Genomic DNA, 20734 nt, shown 5'->3' with positions numbered 1-20734 from the left:
AAACCATCCTGCAAATATGCCCTAAATCAACGTACCCTTTCAAAATTAAAGTTGCACTTTTCTGCAATCATTGCAGCGAAAATCTCATGCAGTTGGTCAGTTCGCTACTGCATTCGGTTTCGATTGTTATCCTTTCCTCTTCCAATTGCGTCAGCTCTTCATCTATCAGTTCTTGGTCATGGGATGCCAAAACTTCTTCAACATCATCTTCGTCAACTTCCACAAGCCAAACTCACTTTGTCTTTACTTCGTTCACCACGATTGAAATGCTTAATTATGTCTAGTTTTACGCTAAGTGTAACACCCTTACGATCTCTTTTAGGCTTTTCCGATACCTTAGAACTCGTCTTGCTGACCGATACTCAAAATAAATCGACATAAAGCACAGATGCTCACAGGCACGTGTTTAAGCATTGCCGGCTAGAATGCAGTTCCGGGGGAGGAGCTTGGCTGCTTGGGGCGCATGCTGCCTTTTTTCACATGCTGCCTTTTTTCGTAACAGTGAAAATACCTTCTGTTAGCGAAAACAGGTAACTAATGTAGGTCTTTTGTAACAGCGAGATGTCGTAAAGCGAACGTTCGAAAAACAGGGGACACCTGTAGTTCAAAAGGTTTCAATAGGTAAATTTAATGTCAGAGAAATATATACAACATACGTTTTTAAATTCTATATATCAAAGAGCTTTATGATGTCACTAATTGAAGTAGTATTTCAAGTTGCTATAAACAAGATCTATTTGTGTGGTGCTAAAAGGGTTGTTTTAGTAAAAAAGGATCTACTGCTTTCCCAGCTTATATGATGAATAAACTCTCCTTGGGCTTCCAACCAGGTACAGGACTCAATTTCTACTAACGTCTTGATGACAAGCCCTGCCATCTTCATCGGGGATGATGTGTGGTATGTATACCCATGTCGTCCATCCCTCCTGTATGGTTAGTTCTCATCCAATTAGGTTTCCGCTGTCTCACCTTGTTCACAATCGAATTCCATAAAAGGGCCAACAGAAAAACCAGGAAACAACGAGGAGGAGCCCATTGCAATCACCTGTCTTTCGTATATTTCCACAGTTTCTCGAAGAATCACCAGGATCCTGAAGAAATACCGCATTAATAGCATCCACAAACCTGTAAGGCAGCTCAAATTGCAGCTTATGTGGGTCAAAGATGACATGGAACATAGGACCGCTGGTGTTTACTGTTGTTGATTGAATGAAATTGCTGGAGAAAATTACTGGTAGATACAAAGCAGCTTCTTTATTCGACAGAACAAGGTACAGCAGGCATCATACAGAGATGCTTTTGATGGAAATGTCTGCTGGCCCAACGTGGGGCTCGATATTTATGTGCTAACCACAAAGGACAATTCCATATTTACAAAGTATAGACAACGCTTTCTTTTGAAACTACATACAAACTTCACATCTTCTGATTTGCATCCATCCCACAGATGCCAGCATCATCTGGACTGGGATCCACAGCTTTTAGGAATGCATTGTTCCAAGTTAAATCCACAATTTATTTTCAAGGAACAGAAGACTGATAGCCAAAACCATTTGCTAAATGTAAATGACCTAAACCCAAAAATCAGTCTAATAGTCCCTCCTTTTGGCCCTCCTGGACAAAAATAAATTTGTACCAGGAACGGCCAACCTAGGAAGATCTACTCAAACAGGGCAGCAAAAACACCCTGCCTCGAAATTTCTCCCTCTTCCCCAATTTTGTGTGCCTCGATATCTACCCTAGCATTCCATAATCGCAAATGTTAAGCAGAGAGATTGGTCCAGAAATTTGAACGTCTTTAGAAATGCGGCTTCTTTCATGCGCCTGTCGGCCCTTTTCTCTGCAGGCCGATTGCAGCTTAATCACATTCGTTGTCTTCACCCCTTCATTTTCTGGTCGCTGAAACTCTTTCTTTCCAGGAGTAGCCGCAGGCCCTCTCATCAATGTACAGGAAGGGGTTGGGGTGGTCTCTACGTCATTGTCTGCAAGGACCTCTCCCTGATGGCAACCCCTTCCAGTTGATCACTGGCCGACTGCTGAGAGGGCCCAGTTCCTCATTCAGACTGGGGGTGACTCCCTTCAGATGCCGTGTGCAGTCTGAAATGTCATCGAAGTTGTGGAACTTGCTGTTTCTGCTTTAACTTAAAAATCCCTCCCATCTATATTCCAATATCTTTTCTATTCTATGCTATTAAACTAATCATCTACATTCAGCAACCAGCCTTCATTACAGAGTACCATCATCATCACACTTTAACATGCTATTCACGGTTTTCCGTCACGCTCTCTGTGTCTTCTGCCACACTCTCAGAGTCTTCTGCCTTTGCATTTCCTCCGGGTATGTTTTCATCAGCTGTGGTGAGGTCTGGTATGGCTGGCTGGTGTTCCTCTCTTAGGTTCTCTGTAGTTACATGGTTACTGGGTACACTTGATTCCCCCACTCTTGTCAGTGGGAGCAACAAGAGGGTAAGTTTTATACTTTAGCCTGAGTCCAGTGTTTCCACTGGCTGCCTCGCCGAGTGTGTACACAGACACACGTACCATTGGTTAATAGTACCACCTGTGGTCCTATTCACCTGGGGGCAAACCCTGGCCTTTCCAGTAGCACCCTCACCATGGCTTGGTCGCCGGGCTGTGGAAGGACTATCTCCTTTCCCTCTGGCTCTCTCTGATCAGTGATGTGCTGCTGTTGTTTCGTTCGGCCCTTCAATACTTTAAGTTAGTTACAAAGGTCTTTCACATACAGATGTCCCCCACTTTTCGAATGTTTGCTTTACAAAATCTCACTGTTACGAAAGACCTACATTAGTTACCTGTTTTCGCTAACAGAAGATGTTTTCACTGTTACGAAAAAAAGCAGCGCGTGATAAAGGGCAGTGCGCGAAAAAAAAAGCAGCGCGCGCCCCGAGCAGCCACTTTCCCCCGCATTCGGAACGGCATTCTCGCCGGCATTGCTTAAACACGTGCCTGTGAGCAGCCGTTAGCAAGATGAGTTTTAAGGTATTGGAAAAGCCTGAAAGAGCTCGTAAGGGTGTTACACTTAGGGTAAAACTAGACATAATTAAGCATTTCGATCATGGTGAACAAGTAAGGACAAAGTGCGTTTGGCTTGTGGAAGTTGATGAAGATGATGTTGAAGAGGTTTGGCATCCCATGACCAAGAACTGATAGATGAAGAGCTGATGCAATTGGAAGAGGAAAGGATAACAATCGAAACTGAATGCAGTAGTGAACGGACCGAAAGTAAAGTTGTCCAGGAACTGAACATGAAGCAACTGCATGAGATTTTCGCTGCAGTGATAAAGTGCGACTTTAATTTTGAAAGGGTACGTCGGTTTAAGGCATATTTGCAGGATGGTTTGAGTCCTTACAAAGAACTGTATGATCTAATAATGCACGAGGCTAAGCAGTCAAGCAAGCCTTCCACATCAGCCACAGCAGATGACGAACCTCGACCTTTGACATCAAGGCAGACAGACATAGAAGAAGATGACCTGCCTGCCTGCCCTGATGGAAACAGACGACACCTCAGTGTCCCACCACCCCAACCCCCGGGCCGTGGACAGATACCGATCCACGAAGAATGTAGCGGTAGCTGGTAGGCACCCAGCACATCTTTAAGAAAAGAAGCAGAAATAAACAATCTAATTAATTAGGTGCCACCGGGCACGTAAATGTCGGCCCAGATCAGAGGCGGGGCCACTGCACCACCCCTGCCTCCGACGACTCAGCCTAACACACCATCATCAGTGTGCTCGGCACTGTCTCAATTCTGGTAAGTGATACTACACTGTTCATACATTATTTCTACTTTATATAGGCTGTGTATTTTTAGGTGTTACTTTGTATGATTTGGCAGCTTCATAGCTTAAAGGTTACTGGAGAGAGTGTTTTTGCCGACGGCGCTTGCGTGAGATTTTTGCTACGGAGAACAGTGCGGCAATGATTGTGGAAAGGTATTTCTACTTTATATAGGCTGTGTATTCATCATATCATTCCTGCTTTTACTATATGTCACTATTATTTTAGGTTTTATATGTTATTTGGCATCATTTGGTAGGTTATTTTTGGGTTTGCGAACGCTCTACCTTCGAATGGCGAGGGAAACCTGTATTGTGTCATTCTATCCCTGTAAGCCCCAGGCTCCCCACAACCCATAATTACCCTTTAAGGGAGTCACATTGCTTGCCCAATCAATAATTCGTAGGGACTGAGACCCAACATGCGGTTCGGGGTTGCGCGCAATCTCATCAGGATTCCTGGTAATACTTTAGAAGTTTGTGAAGATTCAGCATGTCATCTAAAATTTGACACTTTAGATGTGTGGTGGAAACTATATTGATTCGTTGCATCAGGGCCTGGTATAGAAACACCAATGCCCTTGAACAGAAAAGCCTACCAAAAGTAGTGGATACAGCTCACTTCATTATGGGTAAAGCCCCTACCCACCTTTGAGCATATCTACACGGGCACTTTATGCAGGAAAGCAGCATCCATCATCAGAGACCCCCAACATTCAGACCCTGCTCTTTCTTGCTGCTGCCATCAGAAATGAGGTATCAGAAGTCTTAGGCACACATATATATAGCAAGGTGCTTATGACTTTTGCACAATGCTGTATATTGGTTAAAGTAGGAAGGTGGTTGGAAAACACAAATATGACTTCTTAGTTTTGTGTTAGCTCAGTAGTATTAACTGTTATTTGGTAATTAGAAATACATAATAGAGAGTACTGGGCAGAAGTCTTGCACCCTAGATACATACATAAAAACACACACGCACCCTCCCACCCCCAGGCCTTTTGCACAGTTATGTACAGGAGCATCAGGACCCACATCACCAGGTTCAGCAACATTTATTACCCCTCAACCATCAAGATCTTGAACCATAGGGGATAAATTTACTCACCCCAACACTGAATTGTTCCCACAACTTGTGGGCTGACTTTCAAGAACTCTTCATCTCATTTCCTCAATATTTATTGCTTATTTTTAAATTATTCTTATTTTGTTTGCTTTTTTGTTTTTTTTTGTATTTATTGTGAATGCCCACAAGAAAATAAATCTCAGTTTTGTATATGATGACGTACATATAGTTTGATAATAAATATACTTTAAATACTTTGAATAATGTCAGAATTTCTTAAGAAAGCAGCAACTATTACTAAATAGTTTAATTTCACAGGATTGTTCTCAACTAAATTTGCCCTTGTTGTGGAAGGATTTGCATCAGACTGCTCCACTAATGAAAATTGATTGTTTTCATATGAAAGGAATCATTTAAGACTGTAGGATGTTTAGTTTTTCTTTTGTCTGTGAATGATGCATATTCTGTGCCACAAGCCATATGGTCTGTATTGTTTTTCAAAAAGGCAGTTTCAGCATGCCTGTGTTCTGAATTGCAGGGGAAGAAGGTAAATACTATGAATGTGGAAAGAAATGCATGGTGTGATTTTGTCACTAATGTTAGATAATTAATGTTATGAGTGCAGCAGTCATCAATTTTTAGAGGAGGCCATTCCACATTGAAGGTAGATTTAAAAAAAGTAATTACAACAATTATTTCACAAGATTTTATCAGAAGCAGGTGGTGATTTTGTCAAAGTGTATTTAAACAGTGTCCAATTATAACAGTCCACATGGTATTCTTTTAATCATTTACAAGATGTGAGCATCTTTGGCAAGGTCACCAATTTTCATCTGTTCCAAAATGATGGATGAAACCGAGAATGTAACATTCATAAATGGAGCAGAAAACTGCAAAAGCTGTCAGTTGGAAAGAAAAAGAGTACTGTAAATACTTAGAAAATCGAGCAGCACTTATAGGGGCAGAAACAAGGCCACTGTTTCAGATGAAAGACTCATTGTCGGAACTGGTAAATAGAGAAAACCAGTGTGTTCTAAGTTGTAGGCAAGTGGAGAGAGTGGGTCGGGTGCAGACCAAAGTTGTCTAGGTAGCAGAACATCAGAAGAGAAAGAAATCAACAAATTAGAACAGAAAGAGAGTGCTGCGTATATGGGGCGGGGGGGGAACAGAGAAAAGAAAGGTGCTGATTACTTGATATTGTTTACACGTAGAGTCATAGAACACTGCTACACAGGCATAGACCCTGCAGCCCATTTAGGCCATGCTGAACTGTTATTCTACCAAGGCCCCTCAACCTGCACCTGGATAGCCCTCCATACCCTTCTCATCCATGTACTTATCCAAACTTCTCATAAATGTTACAATCCAACCCTCATCCACTACTTCGAGTGGCAGCTCATTCAACATTCTCACCACCCTCTGACTGAAGAAATTCCCCCTTGTATTCCCCTTAAATATTTCACCTTTCACCTTTAGCCTAATACCTCTAGTTTTGTCTCACCCAACCTCTGGAAAAAGACTGCTTGCATTTCCCCTATCTATACCGCTCATAATTTTGTATAGGCATCTGTTAAGTCTCATGAGACCATGGATTTGTGCCTTGGAAGGTTTCCAGGGCGCAGACTTGGGCAGCGTTGTATGGAAGTCCAGCAGTTGCCCATGCTGCAAGTCTCTCCTCTCCACGCCACCGATGTTGTCCAAGGGAAGGGCATTAGGACCCATACAGCTTGGCACCGGTGTTGTCACAGAGCAATGTGTGGTTAAGTGCCTTGCTCAAGGAAACACATGCTGCCTCAGCCAAGGCTTGAACTAGTGACCTTCAAATCACTAGACGAACGCCTTAACCACTTGGCCACGAGCTAACACCATAATTTTGTATACCTCTATCAAATCTCTCCTCATTCTCCTACACTCCAGGGAATAAAGTCCTCAGGTATTCAACCTTCCCCTGTATCTCAGGCCCGCAAGTCCTGGCAGCATCCCTGTAACTTTTCTCTGTACTCCTTCAATTCTATTGATATCTTTCTTGTAGGTAGGTGACCAGAACTGCATAGCACTCCAAATTAGGCCTCATAAATGTCTTAGACAACTTCAACATAACATCCTAACCACTGTACTGAATGCTTTGATTTATTTAGGCCAATGTGCTAAAGCTCTTTTTACAACCCTGTCCATCTGTGACACCATTTTCAAGAAATTATGAATCCTCCTGTTCTACCACATTCCTCAGTGCCCTACTGCTCACTTTGTAGGTCCTATCTGGTTTGTTCTTCTAAATTGCAACATGTCACACTTGTCTGCATTAAGTTCCACCTGCCATTTTTCAGCCCATTTTTCCAGCTGGTCCAGGCCCCGCTGCAAGGTTTGATAGCCTTCCTCACTGTCCATTATGCCCCCAGTCTTGGTGTCATCCGCATTATCATATAGATGAGAAAAAGCAATGAATCCAGCATCTATCCCTATGGCACATCGCTAGTCACAGGCCTCCAGTCAGAGAGGCAACCATCTACCATCACTCTCTGGCTCCTCCCTTGCTGGTGTATAAGAGTATGAGAGGCATTATGATGTTCGAAGTAGTAGTAGAAGCTGATATACATGTAATGGAGACATTTATAAGATTCTTAAGATAGATGGATGTAAGGACCCAACAGAGGGTTATGGACTTTCTAGCATTGTGGGCTGAGGGACCCATACTGTGCTGTACTGTTATATATGTTCCATAACTCTGCTGCTCACGTATCTTTCTGGAGGGAAATAGAAAGGTCTCAGCCTGAAATGTTGGCTATCCTTTTCCCTCCATAGACACTGCCTAACCTGTTGTGTTTCTGGTTTGAATTCCCCACTGTTATCCAGTATCTTAGAAGGGTGCACTTCATCATGGTAGTGAATTGAATTGACTTTATTACTTACATCCTTCATATACATGAGGAGTAAAAATCTTTATACCTCTGTCTAAATGTGCAATGTCCAATTTATAGTAATTTATAATAAATAGTATGTACAATACGATAGTCAGTATAACATAGAAATACAGTTCTGTCAGCATGAATTATGCAATCTGATGGCCTGGTGGAAGAAGCTGTCCCGAAGCCTGTTGGTCCTGGCTTTTATCCTGCAGTACCGTTTCCTGGATGGTAGCAGTTGAAACAGTTTGCGGTTGGGATGACTCAGGTCCCCAATGACCCTTCGGGCCCTTTTTACACACCTCTCTAATGCTAGTGAATGAAACAGTTACTGAAATGGAATTCCAGACATTGGGTGTGAGCCCTCCCAATTGAGACACCATGTGGACATGAGCTTTGTGGTTCAATTTAAATCAGATGCAATGGAATAAAATGAAGGTACCAGAGCCACTGGATTTTCAGGCAAATAATTTGCTTAAAAAATGCGAAGAGTGGAAGGAAGAGTTCAAATTGCAATGAGTTAGCAGTGGTAGATAAACCAGACTTGCACATTGCATTCAAGATTGTTTGTGGAATCTGTGACTCCAGCCTGAGGGAGCACCTGCAATGTGAGGCAGAACTAATCCCTGCAAAGTGCACATGGACATCTAAATCTGGAGATGCCTAGAACCAGAAATGTTTGGTTAGCAGCACGCATGGCAAAACCGCAAACCAAAACAAAGTATAGTCAAAGCAGTCTTGGTATTATAGATATTGCTGATTGCAAAATAAAAGTCCTAATTGCGGGAGGGAGGGTACCCAATGTAAATTTCCACAAACAGTGCAAGGTAAAGAGGAAGTGGACAGATTTGTGGAGAGGACAGGATGAGAAGGTCAACCTGAGAATGCGAGTAGAAAACAACAGAAAAGTCTCACAGAATAGAAAAGGTTCAAAGCGCCAACGTGCTGCACTTCTTTCTATTTACAGGTTCTTTTATTATTAAATCATATTCTGTTCGATGGAGATATTATACAGTGATAAGTATATTGCAGCAGGAAATCAAAATTCCGAGGTGCAGGGTGAATAAATATTTTCTTAAGTATGATATGTGCATATCTTTAAGGCACCTCTTGTGTTTGCAGCAGCAACATTTTCCAATTACAGTTATTGTATACAAGTTTTATGAGGTACCCACGTGCAAATTCCCATGTTACAACAACCCAAACTGCAGTGGAATTAAAAATCAATGAGAAGTAATTAGAATCCAATGCTATGGAGAAAACACTCCATTCCGCTACAAAATGTTTCAACTTTGATTTTAGTGGCTCGTTGGCCTGAAACACTTGATTTGGCTTTCTTTGTAAAAGTAATCTATTCTTGAATACAATGCCTATTTTGTGAGTTGTGTAGCTTGCAATACCCTTATTTTTATTATACCTGTTGATGCTGAGCTCACCATAAATTACCATACCACAGGAAGCACCTCTGGGCACCAGGCAGTTTTCAACTGGTTTGATTGACACTGGAAATAGGTGCTTTTCTTAGTTCAGAAGATAATTAAGTTCTGTCACAAAAGTTTGTTTTTCTTAGTGATATTTTGCATATGTGACTCAGTACCACTGGCAGGAGATGTAAATTTGGGATTAAATGAAGGACTGTAATTCAAGTCCTTAAATTGCTTCAATAGCTGTTAACCATAGTTGTTGAATGTCTGGGGTATCATGGAGACAACTGAATTGTGTATGAAAAATACTCTGTTTGAGTTTCCTGAAAGCATGTTTATTATTAGATGCTGCATTTCAAAACAGTTGCAAATTACTATTCCATCGCTGAAACTAATTTAGAGTAGTCTAATTTATGTTTTGTTAATTTAAAAACTCAGTTGTAAATGATGATTTATAATCTGTTGAAATTGCAAGTCTTGTCTAAAGCTCAGTGTCATTCATAATAATCAGTAAAAATGAATGACTTAATAATATGATTCTCATGATATAACAACCAATCCATTAATAAAAATAGCTTCATGCATTGGAACCATAGTGTCATGAGGATTATCTACTTACCATTGTTAGATCCGGTTGTTTAATTCTTAGATTAGACTGTTTGATTGCTATTTTCTTTGCAATTTAACAATGAAATATCTACTTGTCTTTTATATAATTACTTATATGCAAGTAACTGCTTACTATGCTTCCTTATGGTCACAATATGTATATGCAAATTCACTGTGTTCCCCCAGTGATATTATGATTATGGAAGCATGTCTTGGTACTGCTTTATTTGGTTAACTCTTATCTACAAATTTGGGTGTAAAAATAACTGCTTCATTCTGGGTGCCATCTGGATGCCTCGAGCGTCACGCTAACTTCACTAACATTCAACCTTATTCAAAGTACATTAAAAATTAACAATGCTAAAATTAACACAAAACATTAAAACAATAGAAAACAGTTTAAAGTATATATTTATAGCAATTCAGTTGAATTAAAACTGTCTTTGGGCTTTGATCTGAAGTTACAGGTTTCCCCCGCCATCCAAAGGTAGAGCGTTCCTATGAAACGGTTCATGAGCTGAAATGTCGTAAAGCGAAGAAGCAATTACCATTTATTTATATGGGAAAATTTTGTGAGCGTCCGCAGACCCAGAAATAACCTACCAAATCATGCCACAAAACCTAAAATAACAGTAACATATAGTAAAAGCAGGAATGATATGATAAATACACAGCCTATATAATGTAGAAATACTTTTCCACAATCATTACTGCACTGTTCTCCGTAGCGAAAATCTCACACAAGCGCCGTTGGCAGAAAATCTCACGCAAGTGCTGTTGGCAAAAACACGCGCAAGCGCTCTCCAGTAACCTTTAAGCTATGAAGCTGCCAAATCGTACCAAATAACACGTAAAAATACACAGCCTATGGAAAGTAGAAATAATGTATGTACAGTGTAGTATCACTTACCGGAATCGGGACAGCGCCGAGCACACTGACGATGGTGTGTGTTCGGCTGAGTCGTTGCAGGTTGGGGTGGTGCAGTGGCCCCCACCCTCCGGGCCACCAACCAATACCGATCCGTGAAGTATGCAGGGGTGCAGCGGTAGCCGGGAGGCACACAGCACATCTTTAAGAAAAAAGCCAAAACAAACATGCTAATTAATTAGGTGCCGCCGGCACGTAATTGTCGGCCCAGATCAGTGCTGATTTCCGATTGCGTTGTCTCTGATCTGGGCCGACAATTACATGTCGGGCGGCACCTAATTAGTTAGCATGTTTATTTCGACTTTTTTCTTAAAGATATGCTGTGTGGCTACTGCTGCATTCTCCGCGAATAGGTATCTGTCAGTGGCCTGGGGGTTGGGGTGGTGGGACACTGGGGTGTCATCTCATCGTCTGTTTCCATTAGAGTAGGCAGCTCATCTTCTCCTGTGACTGCCTGCCTCGATGTCGAAGATCGAGGTTGGTCGTCTGCTGTGGCTGATGTGGAAGGCTTGCTTTGACTGCTGAGCTTCGTGCATCTTTCTATCATGCAGTTCTTTGTAAGGACTCAAACCATCTTGCAAATATCCCCTAAACCTACGTACCCTTTCAAAATTAAAATTGTACTTTATCATTGCAGCAAAAATCTCACGCAGTTGCTTCACGTTCAGTTTGCTACTGCATTCGGTTTCGACTGTTATCCTCTGTTCTTCCAGTTTCATCAGCTCTTCATCTATCAGATCTTGGTCATGGGATGCCTAAACCTCTTCAACATCATTTTCATCAGCTTCCACAAGCCAAACTCACTTTGTCCGTACTTCATTCACCACGATCGAAATGCTTAATTAGGTCTAGTTTTACGCTAAGTGTAACATCCTTACGATCTCTTTTAGGTTTTTCTGATACCATAGTACTCATCTTGCAAACGACTGCTCACAGGCATGTGCTTAAGCAATGCCGGCAAGAATGCAGTTCCGAATCCGGGGGAGAGCAGCTGCTCGCGGCGCGTGCTGCCTTTTATCACGCGCTGCTTTTTTTTCATAACAATTAAAACACATTCTGAAAGCGAAAACAGGGTACTAATGTAGATCTTTCGTAACAGTGAGGTTTCGTAAAGCGAACGTTTGAAAAATGGAGGACACCTGTATTTCTAATCATTGAAGTGAATGGCCTGTCAGTATGTGACTGTACAATATACAGATTTCCCAGTGTAAGAGCTGTGAAGTGTACAGATGTTTGCACTGCTCTGCTGGACTGGTGCTGTACAGTTGTACCAAGATCACTGATAAACTGAGCAGATATGTCAGGGCTTTTGCTCAGCAATAATGATATTTCAATCATGTAGTAAAACAACAGGTTTGAGCAGAGCAGTTGATATTTAACCCAAGCCAATGTATTTGCAAGTCATGTCCGGGCAATGAACGGATTCCATATTTATCAACATCCCAAAATTGATTTTATCCATAAGTTGGCAAAAATACAGAAATCACTTGATACAGGAGCTCATTAGTATGTAGGACTGTCCATGTTTGGGCATTAGTAACCCAAGGACGGCCTATATCCCTAATGGGCCTAAAGACACTATCCGAGCTCGAGATCATTTATGAATCATGCTGGAATTAGAAGAGTGGAGCAGTAAATAGTCACAGTGCAATTAGAAGCGTAAATTATTTTTTATGTTGCATTATTTTGTTACTTGTCATTACAGTTTAACTTCATACCAATTCAGCTTCAACCTCTCATTGAAATATTCGCAGTCAGTGCAGCAGCAAGGGGGGTATTGAATATTGAATAACTTTTGGAAATGTGAAAAAGGGGTTACTTTTCAATATTTTGTTTGAAGGTTTTTAAATTATTTTTGAAGATTGAAAAATTTTCTTCGTTTTTCTGAAAACATATTTCTATTTTTTTAAATATTTACTTCAGTTCTGAGCTCAGTATTTTCGGCAGCTGAGCAGACTTCCCAAGATGTTTGGCAGGTAGTCATGTCTGAACTCTAGCCACAGCACTGGACATGGGGATGCTCTGGGTCAGTGATCATTTGGATTCTGCTTTCAGTGATTCTTCTGTCTGTCAGCTCATTGTTGTGGAATGTGGCTTTGGATAGATCTTAAAGCAGAGGGAGAAGCAACAATGAATAATTTCCAGAATGTTTTCTATAACGGAGGACCTTTATAAATCACTCAATGAGCATCCAAAGCTGCAAAAGCAAAGGTGGGGAAGGTGAAGATAAAGCAGCCTTGGTACAAATATCTATTTGCAACAAAGTAATTGTACCCTGTTTGAAAACTGGTCAGATCAGGGCTCTGTTAAACAAAATATTCGTGAGGTGTTTTGCCAACCATGCTGTTTCCATGGTTGAGAATTGCTTGTTGTGCAGAATATGCTTGTTCTGTGCGATTTTCCATGTTCTTGAAAATTTATGAACAATTGTACAGTTTTAAAATAGAGTAATTATCAGGTAACTTACCCAAATGGTTGTGCAGCTAAAAAACTGTCTGCACATCTGCTGTGTACCTTACAGAGATAGAGGGTTATTTGCTTTGATCTGATTATAGATTAGATGCCTTACTGTTATTCATATCAATTAAAAATTGAATAACAATCATGTAGCTGTTCTCCCCGTACTAAATAACACATGCTGATGCCATATTTATTAATGTTCTCAAGCAATCTGGGTATGTGCTCAAAAAGGAATGACAATCATTCAACAGATTTTTTTTGAAATTCAGTGTTCAGAAGTCATAATGCCATTTAACATATTATAATGACATATTTCCACAATCTGATAAAAAATAAATCTGGTGATTTTTTTCTAATCCATATTGTTTACTTATTTGTCAGGAGTCAACTAAGGGTATGATGAGGGAATTATAATACACTATAAATGATTTTTTTAAACAAGTGAGCATTGTAAAAATATAGTGGATGTTTAATTCTTAATTTCGAATCAAAACAGGTGTGTGAGAATTTATTTAACTTGTTTTTCACAGTGTATTTTTTTCTGAATATGAAAATTGTCTTTTCAAATTTAAATTTCTGACTTAAGTAATTCAGTGCATTTTGTTTTGAAGGTCACTCTGTGAGACTGCTGGGTCAGAAAAAGGAAAAGGGAAAGCGGTTGGGGGGAGCTCGACTGGATTTGCCAAAGATTAGGAAAAATCCTTTGATAGAAATCATTTCCATCAACACTGGGTAAGCTTTAAAATATACTAATAAAATATTTAGCAGTACTTATGAATGTAATTTATTCCTAGTGCTCTAGACTTTTAATTGAAAGAAATTGTCAAATTCATACGATGTCCAAAAATACACCATGGGGTTTATGCCATTTGCTTTCCCTTGTGTTTTCAGTCAATTAGGTGCTGCATTAGTTTTTATCTATATGATATGACATTATGAGAAGCAGAGATCTTTGTGCTTGTGGAGATTATTTGCACAATAGTTATGTGATCAGCCTTTCCTTTTTTGTTAACCAACCATGTGAAGGTTAAACTTTTCAGGCAAACCTATGCCACAACTTTGTGTATGTGATCTCATAAGGGTTGGTTAACAAATGGTAATTCAAAAATATGAGCAGATCACAGTCAATGTGTCTTTGTGTCATTACTTGAGGATTTCTGCATTTCTCCCTTTAGTATTAATAGTTCTGTATCTTCAATCCACAAAATGAATCTGAGTTTGAGATTGATACATATATATATTGTGTTTTGTCTGAATTGCTGCCCATGGGCCCCATGCAAATCTGCAGCTGCTGTTACCTGCAGTGATACCAGCAGAAGCCTTTGTACTAGAGGTCTCCACTTGTGAGGGAGAGCAGTCAGTAAGTAGAGACCAGGCCTCAGATGGTGCTCAGTCGGGAGCCCATGAGAGATGAGAAGTACTGACATTAGAGATGCAACTTCACTGCTAAATGCAAAATTGAAAATTGGAGACTGATTAAAGTCATAGAATCATACAGCATAGAAACAGATCTTACAACCCAACTGATCTGTGCTGGCCAAGGTACCATCTAAACCTGTCCCGTTTGCCTTTATTTGGTCCATGTTCCTCCACACCTTTTCTATCGATGTCCCTGTGTTAAGTGTTGTTCATGGACCTGCTTCAGCCTAATATTTTAGAATTGACCAAGGGGAAAATGCTTCTCCTTTGTAAGTAAAATAATTTGACATTCTTATTATATTCAAATCCTGCTTAGTGCTTATCCTCGCATCTGCACCTTTACCAGTGGTTTGGTGTGGGTCAGTAGACTCCTCTGACTCCAGCTACTTGTAACACACCCAGTTCCTCCTGTCTCATCTAACTGGCTTGGTTAGGATGATAGGTAAGCCCACACTATAAAGGTAATTTTGTTAAAAGATATAAATGGAGAGCCAGATTGGCAGGTCTGGAAACTTTTATTTTCAGTTGCTGGATGGTGAAGGTCAAGGTCAAGGTTGAGGAAATGACTGGGGGTCAAGAGAGAAGCGGTTAGAGTAAGTAGGCAGGATGAGAGGATGTAAAACCATTCATTCTGCTGATGTGTTGTCTCTCACCCAATCTCTGATTGTCCCCTCTAATCCTCCCTCAAATACCATTTCTCTGTTTCCCTTGTCTGCACCCCCTCTCTCTCCACACCACCTCATTCATTCCCTGCTCACTGCCTTCTTTCCTAATTCCTTGTATCTCCTCTTTCCTTAATCCTTGCTGTCCCACTCCCCCCTCCCTCTATCTCCTTTCTCCTCATAATCTCATGATTCCTCTATCTCCACCTTTCCTGCTTTCCATTCTCTCTTTCCCTCTTATCTAACTCCTACTCCATTTCTTCCTCCCTCTGATGTTCTCTGTCCATTTCCTCATGCTTCCCTTCAAGTTTCTCACACCCTCTCTCTTTCATGGCCTTTCTCTGCTTTCCCTCCCACTATTCAGCACCTTCATCTTTCTTCCCCTCCGTTATTGTCTTTTCCTTATCTCTCCCCATTTCCTCTCTCTCTCTCTCCTTCTCTTTCTTGCTCCACTTCCACTATCTGCCCATTTCTTACTTCCAAGTCCTCTCCCTCATTAAGCTAGCATTACGTTTTCACCCCCCTCCCACCACTACCTCTCCTGCTCCCTGCTTCCCTCTTTGTTTGAGTGTCTCAGCCAGATGCTTTGGATACATAACTTGTGTTTTTTTTTCTGGTGTGTTGGTGTTGTCTGACAGTGTACTGAGAGTGGATGTGAGACCTGAGTGTGAGTCTGGCTGTGAGGTCAGAGAGTAAACTGGGTCTGGGTACTGAGTGTGTGTTCGGTTGGAGTCTGTGTCCTGAGAGTGAGCTGGCTGTGAAGTTCTCATAGCGTGCTGCAGCTGTTTGTGTGGTTTTAAGTTCCAGAGTAGTGTGTTAATGTTAGGTGAGGGGTCAATGTTGTGGTAGTGTTTGAGGACTGGCAGTATGTCACGCTGGGTTTGTGGGGTGTGTGAATTAAGTTGCTGTGCAGTCAGACACAGCACTGGTATTTGGATTTGAAGTTTTGTCAGCATGCCGGTGCTGAATTTGGCTGGCTTTTGCACTGTGAAATGGTTTTTACATTGCTGATGCTGATGTCAGTTGTGACAGTGCAGTGTGTTGGTACCTGGGCAGAGGCGGAGGAACTGCAGATAAATTGCTGGTGCCGTAAGGGAGAGGATGTCCATTATTTTGTGATCCATTAAGGTCTAACACATGTAAAATATTTTCTAGTTATCCTGTAAGAAAGTTATTCTATTAATTTGTGATTGCATTAGATGACATTATACACCAATTACTTGACGGCCTAATAAATATATATAGTTATATTTGCAGGTTTGCCTGCTTTTTCCTTGACAGGTATAATGGCTGTCCCAGAAAGTGTAAAAATTCCACAGTTAATTGTTGGAAGAGAACAAGAAATATGTCATCGGACTCCTGCTCTATTATTTATTGAAATTATGCATTATCCCCATTTCCCTTGATTCCCTTAATACAAGTTTCCCCCGCCATCCAAAGATAGGGCATTCCTATGAAACGGTTCGTAAGCTGTAATGTCGTAAAGTGAAGAAGCAATTACCATTTATTTATGTGGGAAGAATCTGTGAGCGTTCGCAGACCCAAAAAATAACCTACCAAATCATGCCAAATAACACTTAAATCCTAAAATAACAGTAACATATAGTAAAAGCAGGAATGATATGATAAATACACAGCTTATATAAAGTAGAAATAATGTATGTACAGTGTAGTATCACTTACCGGAATCGGGAAGACAGCGCCGAGCACACTGATGATGGTGTGTCAGGCTGAGTCGTTGGAGGCTGGGGTGGTGCAGTGGTCCCCAACCTTCAGGCCGCGGACCGATACTAATCTGCGAAGCATGCAGGGGTGCTGCGGTGGCCCGGACGCACCCAACACATCTTTAAGAAAAAAGCCGAAATAAACAAGCTAATTAATTAGGTGCCGCCCGGCAGTAAATGTCGGCCCAGATCAGAGACAATGCAATCGGCAATCGCCTCTGATCTGGGCTGACATTTACGTGCCAGGCGGCATGTAATTAATTAGCATGTTAATTTTGGCTTTTTTCTTAAAGATATGCCAGGTGTGTCCTTGCTACTGCTGCACTACTGCATTCTTCGCAGCAATGTATCAGTCCACGGCCCAGAGGTTAGAGTGGTAGGACAGTGGGGTGTCATCTCATTGTCGTCTGTTTCCATCAGGGCAGGCAGGTCATCTTCTTCTATGTCTGCCTGCCTTGATGTCGAAGGTCGAGGTTCGTCGTCTGCTGTGGCTGATGTGGAAGGCTTGAAAAACGACAGTATGCTTGACTGCTCAGCCTCGTGCATTTTTCTATCATACAGTTCATTGTAAGCACTCAAACCATCCTGCAAATATGCCCTAAACCTATGTACCCTTTCAAAATTAAAGTTGTACTTTTCTGCAGTCATTGCAGCGAAAATCTCATGCAGTTGCTTCATGTTCAGTTCCTGGATGACTTCACTTTCGGTCCGTTCACTACATGCATTTGCTTTCGATTGTTATGCTTTCCTCTTCCAGTTGCATCAGCTCTTCATTTATCAGTTCTTGGTCATGGGATGCCAAACCTCTTCAACATCGTCTTCGTCAGCTTCCACAAGCCAAACTCACTTTTGTCCTTACTTTGTTCACCACAATCGAAACACTTAATTATGTCTAGTTTTACCCTGTGTAACACGCTTACGAGCTCTTTTAGGCTTTTCTGATACCTTAGAACTTATCTTGCTAACAGATGTTCAAAATAAATTGACATAAAGCACAGATGCTCACAGGCACGTGTTTAAGCAATGCCGGCTAGAATGCAGTTCCGGAGGAGGAGCTTGGCTGCTCGGGGCGCACGTTGCCTTTTTTCGTAACAGTGAAAACACCTTCTGTTAGCGAAAACAGGTAACTATTGTAGGTCTTTCGTAACAGCGAGGTGTCGTAAAGCGAACGTTCGAAAAGCGGGGGACACTTGTATTAAAAAGTCTTGAATTAAGTTTGACTGAATCCACACAGCCAAAGATTAACCACCCTCTGAGTGAAAGTCTTTCTCCTCATAAAGTTTTATACAGATTATCTCCTATTTCTTCAGCTGGGAGCTCTGGTCTAGGCTCTTCATTCAGGGTAAACATCCTTCCTGGACCCAGTCTGTTGAGCCTTGTAAGAATTCTTTTCTTTTTAAATCTTTTTCATTAATTATTATTGAAAATCAACAACAAAAAAAAATCAAAATAATCGAGACAACATATCAATATGTAAAATAAGAGTTAAGCTATCAACCAAGCTAAACAATGAGAAAAAAAACAACAAAATGTTAAAGCTTTTTTTTTGGAAAAAAGAAAGAAGGAAAAAAGAACCCCTTCTAACTAAAACAAAAGAAAAACAAAAAAAACCCCTGATAACAAAAAAAAACCAGGGGGGGGAGAAAAACCCACTTGGAGCACAAACCCGGAGCTATACGCCATACAGGCTTCCATTAAAAAAAAAGACATCAATCCACCAACCAAATCCATTTACCCAAGAATCAGAGGAGGACTATCTTAATTAACTCAAATCAAATGATAGTAATGGGCAAAAGAGGCCCACCTTTTCTTGAAGTCAAATCTAGGATCAAAAGTTCGACTTCTGATTTTTTCCAAACTAAAACATAACATCACCTGAGAGAACCATTGTATCAAAATGGGAGCTGAAGCATCTTTCCATTTTAATAAAATAGCCCTTCTAGCCAATAATATGACAAATGCAATTACGTGTTGGTCTGATATAGAAATACCGTAAATATATTGAGGAATTATACCAAACAAAACTGTCAATTTACTAGGTTGTAAATTGACTTTTAAAGCTTTAGAAATTGTTGAAAAAATAGATTTCCAGAACTCTTTCAATACAGAACACAACCAAAACGTATGTGTCAATGTAGCTATCTCAGTTTTACATCTATCACACTGACTATTAACATTAGGAAATATTTTAGACATTCTCACCTTTGTCAAATAATAACGATGTACAATTTTAAATTGAATTAGAGAAAGACTGGCACAAATCGAAGAAGAGTTAACCAACTTCAAAATTGGCAACCAATCCTCTGTTATCAAGGTCATGTTAAGCGCTCTTTTCCAATCTTGCTTAATCTTAAGTTAAGGATAGCTATCCTGTTGCAGTAGTAAATAATAAATTTTCCCAAGGAAACCTTTCACTAAAGGGTTCATTTTTAAAATAAATGTCTAACAGATCAGAATCTTGTATATATGGAAAATTACTTAAATATTCTTGTAAGAAATGTCTGACCTGAAGATATCGCAAAAAATGTGAATATGAGAGAGAATATTTAGTTACAGGTTTCCCCCGCCATCTGATGAAACGGTTCGTAAGCCGGAATGTCGTAAAGCGAAGAAGCAATTACCATTTATTTATATGGGAAAATTTTGTGAGCGTTCGCAGACCCAAAAATAACCTATCAAATCGTGCCAAATAACACATAAAACCTAAAATAACAGTAACATATAGTAAAAGCAGGAATGATACGATAAATACACAGCCTATATAAAGTAGAAATACTTTTCCACAATCATTGCCTGAACTGTTCTCCGTAGCGAAAATCTCACACAAGCGCTCTTGGCAGAAAATCTCACGCAAGTGCTCTCGGCAGAAAATCTCACACAAGCGTTCTCGGCAAAATCTCACGCAAGCGCCGTCGGCAGAAACACGGCGCAAGCGCTCTCCAGTAACCTTTAAGCTATGAAGCTGCCAAATCATACCAAATAACACGTAAAAATACGCAGCCGGTATAAAGTAGAAATAATGTATGTACAGTGTAGTATCACAGGAATTGGGAGGGTAGCGCAGAGCACACTGATGATGGTGTGTTAGGCTGAGTCGTCGCAGTTTGGGGTGGTGCAGTGGCCCCCACCCTACAGGCAGCGAACTGATACCGATCTGCGAAGCATGCAGGGGTACAGTGGTAGTCGGGACGCATCCAGCACATCTTTAAGAAAAAAGCCGAAATAAACAAGCTAATTATTTAGGTGCCGCCCAGCATCTAAATGTTGGCCCAGATCAGAGGTGATGCAATCGGCAATCGCCTCTGATCTGGGCCAACAATTACGTGCCGGGCGGCACCTAATTAATTAGCATGTTTATTTCGGCTTTTTTCTTAAAGATGTGCTGGCTGCCTCCCGGCTACCGCTGCATTCTCCGCGAATCAGTATCTGTCCGCGGCCGGGGGGCTGGGATGGTGGGACACTGTGGTGTCATCTCATCGTCAATCAGGGCAGGCAGGTCATCTTCTTCTATCTCTGCCCGCCTGGATGTCGAAGGTCGAGGTTCGTTGTCTGCTGTGGCTGATGTGGAAGGCTTGCTTGACTGCTGAGCCTCATGCATTTTTCTATCATACAGTTCTTTGTAAGGACTCAAACCATCTTGCAAATATGCCCTAAACCGACATACTCTTTCAAAATTAAATTTGTACTTTATCATTACCCATTCGGTTTCGATTGTTATCCTTTCCTCTTCCAATTGCAT

At 40.9% G+C, this 20734-nt stretch overlaps 1 protein-coding gene across 2 annotated transcripts in view; it reads left to right on the top strand.

Annotated features, from left to right (window-relative positions):
- The window catches only part of cdkal1 (CDK5 regulatory subunit associated protein 1-like 1), a 522933-nt gene that overhangs the window by 132599 nt on the left and 369600 nt on the right, over positions 1-20734 (top strand). For both annotated transcript variants that reach the window (XM_063069880.1, XM_063069879.1), the window contains exon 7: positions 13802-13922. In XM_063069880.1, coding sequence (XP_062925950.1) covers positions 13802-13922 — 121 coding nt within the window. The remainder of the gene's footprint in view (positions 1-13801; positions 13923-20734) is intronic.

This window comes from Mobula hypostoma, chromosome 17, assembly GCF_963921235.1.
Source record: "Mobula hypostoma chromosome 17, sMobHyp1.1, whole genome shotgun sequence".
NCBI classification, from domain to species: domain Eukaryota; kingdom Metazoa; phylum Chordata; class Chondrichthyes; order Myliobatiformes; family Myliobatidae; genus Mobula; species Mobula hypostoma.
The sequence above is the reverse complement of the archived record's forward strand: the minus strand, read 5'-3'. Positions and strand labels throughout refer to the sequence as shown.